This window comes from Lactuca virosa, chromosome 8 (genome assembly GCF_052849685.1).
Source record: "Lactuca virosa cultivar CGN04683 chromosome 8, Lactuca_virosa_CGN04683_v6, whole genome shotgun sequence".
Classification (NCBI taxonomy): domain Eukaryota; kingdom Viridiplantae; phylum Streptophyta; class Magnoliopsida; order Asterales; family Asteraceae; genus Lactuca; species Lactuca virosa.
The window spans coordinates 882,613-890,670 of record NC_136433.1 but is presented as its reverse complement, the minus strand read 5'-3'; the positions used below and the strand labels follow the sequence as shown (position 1 = coordinate 890,670).

The 8,058-nt window shown below is 36.0% G+C and overlaps 1 protein-coding gene across 1 annotated transcript; it reads left to right on the top strand.

The window, feature by feature from the left end:
* The first annotated feature begins 442 nt into the window (after positions 1-442).
* LOC145129331 (DEA(D/H)-box RNA helicase family protein) lies at positions 443-8,022 on the top strand. Its single transcript, XM_079064030.1, has 20 exons — positions 443-914; positions 1,169-1,323; positions 1,487-1,574; positions 1,645-1,872; positions 2,042-2,137; positions 3,861-4,049; positions 4,136-4,295; positions 4,368-4,498; positions 4,583-4,750; positions 4,831-5,103; positions 5,197-5,391; positions 5,470-5,673; positions 5,747-5,816; positions 5,901-6,049; positions 6,137-6,442; positions 6,521-6,580; positions 6,659-6,811; positions 6,892-7,002; positions 7,110-7,615; positions 7,722-8,022. Exons 1-19 carry the CDS (start codon positions 579-581, stop codon positions 7,578-7,580), a joined length of 3,543 nt encoding a protein of 1,180 aa, XP_078920156.1. The 5' UTR covers positions 443-578; the 3' UTR covers positions 7,581-7,615; positions 7,722-8,022.
* The last annotated feature ends 36 nt before the right edge of the window (positions 8,023-8,058 follow it).

Here is an 8,058-nt window from a genome sequence, read left to right as displayed (position 1 = left end):
CAATGCTGTGTATAAGGAAGTTTTTAGAAATTTATAAACGATTCGTAGTTTTTAAAGTCAAACTATTGTTTTTATTTATTTATTTTTATTACATTTCTGTTATATTTAGTTTTTTATATATCAATGCCATTTATATTATTGATTGTGTTTCTCTTTAAACTCTATTCAAATTTATATTCTGTTTTATAAATCATTTACAATCTATTCAAATTTATATTACGTTTTATAAATCATAATTATATTAGATGTCTACACATACATAATGTATATCGGATATTCAAATATATATATATATATATATATATATATATATATATATATATATATATTAATTTTAAATAATCAATAATAAAAAAGTTTTAAAAAACTTAAATCTAATTAATAATATAAATGTTATATAAACTTTTTACGGGAACCTTAGTGTATAAATACTCATCTGCCAGTTCCACCTCCACGCAAGACTGTCGAGACCTTCTTGGCCCTTCAACGGACAACGCCATAACCCCATCTAAAACCCTCCACGAAGCTGTGGTTTTCCCTCGAAAACGATGAACTGAAGAAATCCCAAGATTTTCATCATGCCTTACCCCGCAGTTTTCATCCAGAATTACCTCAGAGTATCTCTGAACCCACTCAGGACTAGTTCATTTCAGCTCCGCCGTCGCCTCCATTTAAGCCCTAGACTCATCCGACCTCTTCCTCCATCATCGAGGCCTGCGCTAGTGTTAATTTGCTCCTCGTCTTCTTCTCATGTTTCTTCTTCCAAACACCTAATTAAGAGAACGAGAAATAAAGATTCTTACTCGTTACCTTACTTTTACCAGCAAAGTTTGCCCTACGGCCGCTACGCCTACGACGAATATGCTTCCGAGGAGGAGTCTGACCGTGAAAATTTGCAATTGCCCCAAAGTTTGGTTAGTTTTATTTATGCTTTGTTTGACTGCTTTGATTCTTGCACTTTGCTTTCCGTTATCAGAAGTGCTTACAGTGAGGTTTCTGCAACAAGTATCGCAAATCGTTACAAATTTCATATAATCCGGTAGTCTTAAATTGAAAAGACAACATTTAAAAAATAACAGCAATTGGGAATTGGCATGAATATTTTTAAGCCTTATCTATTCAGCTAAAATGTCTTAAATATCGCCCTACTTTTCGTGTTGTTGATCAGGGGGCTTCCACTCTTGATAACATTGAAGAATGGCAGTGGAAGCTAACTACACTAATCCGAAATAAAGATGAGCAAGAGGTAGTTTCACGTGAGAGAAAAGACAGAAGAGATTTTGACCAACTCTCAGCACTAGCTACTCGGATGGGTTTACATAGGTATCACCTGGCCCAGTTTCTTTTCCCCATTAACTGCTGTCTAGATAAAGTAGTTTCTGGATAAATGATGTTGAAAAAATATTTGAGAAAATATCACTCAAGACTTGAAACACTTATATAAACTATTGACTGTTGGTACTTGTCTTGTTAATAATCTTTGCAGCCACCAATATTCAAAAGTAGTTGTCTTCAGTAAAGTTCCGTTGCCAAATTACAGATCAGATTTAGATGATAAACGCCCGCAAAGAGAGGTAAGTACTAATGTGGCTTGCTTTGTTGAAACTTAATGCATGCGTTTATGAGCATCCATGAATATTGCAGGTGGTTCTTCCTTCAGAATTACACAGCCGGGTTGATTATCATCTAAAATCATACCTTTCACAAAAGTCTGCTACTAGAGATGGTTATCCAAATAACACCTTACCTACATCAAGAACATCCGAGAGTCTTGTTGGTGAGGCTGATGAGCCTCTCAGACAAAGTCCTGTTGCAGAGGGAATTCTCCGGAGGAAGAGTTTTCAGCTGCGAAATAAACAACAGGATTGGCAGGTTTATCTTAGTCTTATTTGCAAAAGTATATTAGTATTGTAATTCTTACATTCCACGGATGGATATATCATATATATGCTCTTATTCTTAATATATATATATATATATATATATATATATATGTATCAGTTACTGGTAGATGCTGATGAGAAATCAATTTGTTCTGTAGGAATCTGTTGAAGGCCAAAAAATGCAAGAACTACGGAGAAGCCTACCTGCATATAAAGAGAAAGAAGCATTGTTAAATGCTATTTCCAGAAATCAGGTTTGTTTTGGATTCATGTTTCAACTTTCAATTTTTTGCGATATTTAGTTTTGAATTTCAAATTTGTGGTATAAAAATTGAACTACTGGCACAGTCTGTTTATTTTCAGTATTGTGGTATAAATATAGGGAATTTTGGGATAATAGCAAGTGTTTAATTTAATATTGACATCCTAGTTATTACAATACAGTGTAGCTTTGGTCAGGGAAAATGTTAGTGTTAACTGCTTGACTTGATATTGCTGGACATATGCAACCTAACTGTTGAGTAATTCTATCAAAACACTAGCGGATTTATAGGGAAGACTAATGTAATTCTCTCCATAGCATAAACAAACTGAGAGAGTATATTATATTATATATAATATGACAGAATTCCAAAACAATTTCACTGTTAATGATTCCAAGAACTAAGGTAGCATTTGGTTTGCACTTTGCAGTCTGCAATCACTATTGGTATTAGTTTGATAGTAGGTTGGACCGTTGGAATAAGAATGGGTATAATTACTTGAAAATTGTTGTTTGGTTATGCGTTAGGTTTGGATTTTGGTTGTAAATTATATATAGAAAAGTTCACGAAATACTTTAAAAAAAAACAAATGGCATAGTTGATTATGAAATTCTTAATTCACACTCCTAATATTCTATGGAAAGACAAAGACCTGATTAGAATTGATCTCACTTAAGCCCAATGAAAGGGTTGGTTGACTAACAATATGTGTTTCTAATACAACCGTCCTTCCCCCTAAGGGAGGAGGGAGTCATTCCCTCCCAACCCACTGAACCCACTGCCACATCACTTTTTCTCTTTTATTTTTCTTTATCTTTCCCAACCCACAACACACGGAAATCCCATCTTTCTCAACCCACTCAACCCACTCAATTTAAAAAAAATACAAAACAACTAAGGTACAAGTTTTAAAACATATGGTACAAGAGAAAATGAGAGAGAAAGTAGAGAGAGATGATGAAGTGGGTTAGTGAAACCAATTAAACAACCCGTTGAAGTGGGAGTGGTACCGGTGGTAACTCTATTGCTAATTAAGATTTTACCTTGATTGTTTTGTATTTTTTTTTTAACTGAATGGGTTGAGTGGGTTCAAAAAGATAGGGTTTCCGTGTGTTGTGGGTTGGGAAAGATGAAGAAAAATAAAAGAGAAAAAGTGATGTGGCAGTGGGTTGGGAGGGAATGACTCCCTCCTCCCTAAAAGCAAGTTTTTCCACAACATCCTTGCCTACTTGTGTTCTTCTCATGAGTAACAATATGTGTTGTGATGAGGCGTCTCCTGGGAACATCTTGCAATGTCTGCGTGTTGTAAGGTCTTGGTTTGGCATGAAGATGTAATGTAGTTCTCCCTTCTCACTGAAAGGTAATCCCCTTCCTAAAGGAAGAGTTTGAGATCATCGGATCGTGTGCAGTAACAATGTTAAAAAACGGGTGTCAAGATCAAAGTAAAATAACTATTTTATTGTCTTCATATCCATCCTCTTCATCTTCTTCAGTTAAACCTGGCTTAGTTATATTCTTCATTCTGCCTGTGAATTTTGACCAAATTCAACCAAAGATTCAGATTAAAACCCTAAAATAGACCCATGCAAATTTTAGTTAGCAATAGGAGTTTTTGGTTTATGTTTAAAATTTTTTGGTTAGTAATACCAAAATTTTCAAAATATTAAAGAAGCCTGAGCAATAGAAAGTAGTGAAATTGAAATTGTTTTGGCAGGTAATTGTGGTGTCTGGTGAAACGGGGTGTGGTAAAACCACACAACTACCTCAATACATCTTAGAGTCTGAAATTGAAGCTGCTCGTGGAGCAGTTTGCAGTATTATCTGCACCCAACCCAGACGAATATCTGCTATGTCAGTTGCTGAGAGGGTTGCTGCAGAACGAGGGGAGAAGCTTGGAGATTCTGTGAATAACTTTTCTCTCTCACACTTTTATAAAGTTTCTACGTCTCAATATTTATAATAACATTTTTTTCTTTTTTCTTTTTGAAGGTTGGGTATAAAGTTCGGCTTGAGGGAATAAAAGGAAGAGATACTCGCCTGCTGTTTTGCACTACTGGCATTTTGCTTAGGAGATTACTACTCGACAGGAGCTTGCAAGGCGTAACTCATGTCATTGTTGATGAGATCCACGAACGAGGGATGAATGAGGGTGGGTAATTTATTTATTTATTTATTATTATTTTTTTGTTAAGTATATTTATTAATTTTCATTTCATGGCAGATTTTCTTCTTATCGTGTTGAAGGAGCTTCTTCCTCGCAGACCAGAACTGAAGTTAATTTTGATGAGTGCAACCCTAAATGCTGAGCTTTTCTCCTCCTACTTTGGTGGAGCTCCAATGATGCATATTCCTGTAAGTTTCTCATGTTAACAAAAAATGAAGGCGTTTAATAATAATACTATTACTATGCCTTTATTGGTAATTTCTTGTTGGCAGGGTTTCACTTATCCAGTTCGGAGCTATTTTCTGGAGAATATTTTAGAAATGACTGGATATAGGCTGTCAACATATAATCAAATTGATAATTATGGCCAAGAGAAATCATGGAAAATGCAGAAACAAACTCTTCGTAAAAGGAAGACCCAAATTGCTTCAGCTGCGGAGGTAGTATAGGAGTATTCACTTGTTTGTTTGTTTTTTTTTAAAAAAAAAAAAAAAAAAATGTGGTTTGGAAATTGGAACAGGATGCTCTTGGAGCTGCTGATTTGAGAGAGTTAAACCCGTGGACTAGGGATTCCCTGTCATGTTGGAACCCGGATTCAATTGGGTTCAATCTTATTGAGAATGTTGTTTGTCATATATGTAAAAAAGAAAGGCCAGGTGCTATTTTGGTGTTTATGACTGGTTGGGATGATATAAATTCTCTCAAGGATCAACTCCAATCTCATCCGTTACTTGGAGATCCAACCAAAGTTTTGCTGCTTGCATGCCATGGTTCGATGGACAGCTCAGAACAGGTAATGCCTTTCCTTATTATCACCTTTAAGGAACTCAGCCTCAGCCCTCAGGTGGTGATGTTTTTTTTTTTTTTTTAATGTTTTCATTAACAGAAATTGATATTCAATAAACCTGAAGATGGCATCAGGAAAATAGTTCTAGCCACTAACATGGCCGAGACAAGCATCACCATCAATGATGTAGTTTACGTGGTTGACTGTGGAAAAGCTAAAGAGACTTCCTACGACGCACTCAACAACACCCCGTGTTTGCTTCCAGCCTGGATCTCAAAGGCTTCTGCTCGCCAAGTAAAGATCAACTTGCTCCATTTTTTTTAAATTTGTTATGTATTCATCTCATCATCTGTTATGTTATTATGGTAATAGAGGAGAGGAAGAGCTGGACGTGTGCAACCAGGGGAATGCTACCACTTGTATCCCAGATCTGTATATGATGCTTTTGCTGAATATCAACTTCCAGAACTTTTGAGGACACCCTTACAGTCTTTATGCCTCCAAATTAAAAGCTTGCAACTTGGTAGTATTTCAGACTTTTTATCAAAGGCCTTGCAGCCACCCGAACCTTTATCAGTAAGTTTCAACATTCATTAACTTTGGACCTTTCACATTAAATTGCTAAATATATTTTGTGATCATATTACAGGTTCAAAATGCTATTGAATACTTGAAAATAATTGGAGCTCTGGATGACAAGGAGAATCTTACAGTATTAGGTAATGAACAGAACAGAACAGAACACCTTGGAATTGGATTCAATTGATTTCATAATTTGGAACATTGGTTTGGGTTTGTGGCAGGACGTAAGTTGTCAGTGCTTCCAGTTGAGCCAAAGCTTGGGAAGATGTTAATATTAGGGGCTATCTTCAACTGCCTGGATCCAATAATGACTGTTGTTGCTGGTTTAAGTGTGAGAGATCCATTTTTGATGCCGTTTGAGAAGAAGGATGTAAGTAGCAAACCAACTGTCAAGATTTGATTATTAATTAAAATTTAAATTTTAAATATATAAATTTGATTTTGATTGAACTTTTAGTTAGCTGAGTCTGCAAAAGCTCAGTTTTCTGGAGGTGATAACAGCGACCACCTTGCTCTTCTTCGTGCTTATGATGGTTGGAAAGCTGCTGAAAGACAGCAATCGGGTGCAGAGTATTGTTGGAGAAATTTCCTTTCCTCACAAACTTTGAGAGCTATTGATTCTCTTAGGAAGCAGTTTTATCATCTGCTTAGAGACTGTGGTTTGGTTGAAAATATGGAGAAATGCAACACATGGAGCCATGATCAACATCTCATCCGAGCCATCATATGCTCGGGCCTCTTCCCTGGAATTTGCTCTGTTGTGGTCAGTGACAGTCAAGTCTCAAACTAATTAATGCCTCTATGTATATGATGATAATGATGTTTATTATTATTTTGGCAGAATAAAGAGAAATCAGTATCATTGAAAACAATGGAAGATGGTCCTGTATTGCTTTATTTAGTAAGTTAAGTTCATCTCACTGTTTAAAAACTTCCCGACTTCAAATTAATTAATTAATGTGTAAATTCTCGAACGTAGAATTCAGTTAATGCTCAGGAACCAAGAATTCCATATCCATGGCTTGTATTCAATGAAAAGGTGAAAGTGAATACTGTCTTTCTAAGGGATTCAACAGCTGTATCCGATTCTGTGGTTCTCTTATTTGGAGGCACCGTTTCCAAAGGGGCCATGGTATGTTCCTTTTCCTTTGTTTTTTTCATTAATGGAGTTTTTAGGCATGTTTTTATTTTTTTATTTATTTATTTGGATAGGATGGACACTTGAAAATGTTGGGGGGTTACTTGGAGTTCTTCATGAAGCCTGGGTTAGCAGCCACTTATCTGACCTTAAAAAGAGAGCTTGATGAACTCATCCAGATGAAGGTAAACAAACCATCTAACCAGACATGAAAACATTTCCTTCATTCTTGAATCTTAATTCCTTCATTCTTGAATCTTAATGCTAAATTAATAAGACATACGAATTGCAGCTTTTGAATCCGAAAATAGACATTGGCAACAAAAACGAAAAGGGACTAGTGGAGGCTCTAAAACTGCTAGTATCCGGGGACAGATGTGAGGGTAGATTTGTCCACGGTCGAAAAGTATCACCAGTTGTTTTAAAGAAAGAAACAAAAAATAAAAAAGCCGCATCCATATCTTCAACAAGTGGGAGTGTGGCAGAGCATGATAACTCCAAGAATCACTTACAAACAATGCTTTTAAGAGCGGGTCATCAACCACCAAGCTACAAGACATCACAGTTGAAAAACAATAAGTTCCGGTCCACTGTGGTTTTCAATGGGTTGGATTTTGTCGGGCAGCCATGTGGGAGTAAAAAACTTGCTGAAAAAAGCGCTGCCTCTGAGGCTCTCCACTGGTTAACCGGTGAGACCCATTCATCAAAAAAGGCTATCGACCATATTTCTTCCTTATTACAAACAAACAAAAAGAGGCGCTGAGCCCCATCCCCATCGCAAAACCTTTACCAACCAAGGTAAGTAAGTACTAAATTTACACATTTCGTCACTGTGCTGTGCTGTGCTTTGTTGTTTTTTACTGCTGTATCTTCGTCATGCTCTTTTTGTTTTGTTTAATTTTAGGGTTTGGAATTGTATCCAAGATGAAGGCGTGCAAAATGGTCATTTGTACGAATTTAAAGCCTGAGCTGTTCCCAAAAAGGCTAAAATTTATCTTCCGGGACCATATCTGTAAAAATTAACAAAACAAGGACGAAAAGTGCAGTTTACCCTAAAATCAATGATACTTCTAAGTGTTGTGACCGACAAATTTGCTTCCATTTTTATTTATTCATTTATTCCTTTTGGAGGGAAAAATAGTGTGTATCATTACAGTTAGTTAACAAATTTATGTAAAGAAAACTATCGTTTTATTTGTTCTTAATTCTTAGTATGATATTGGGAATTCGAAAATTCATAT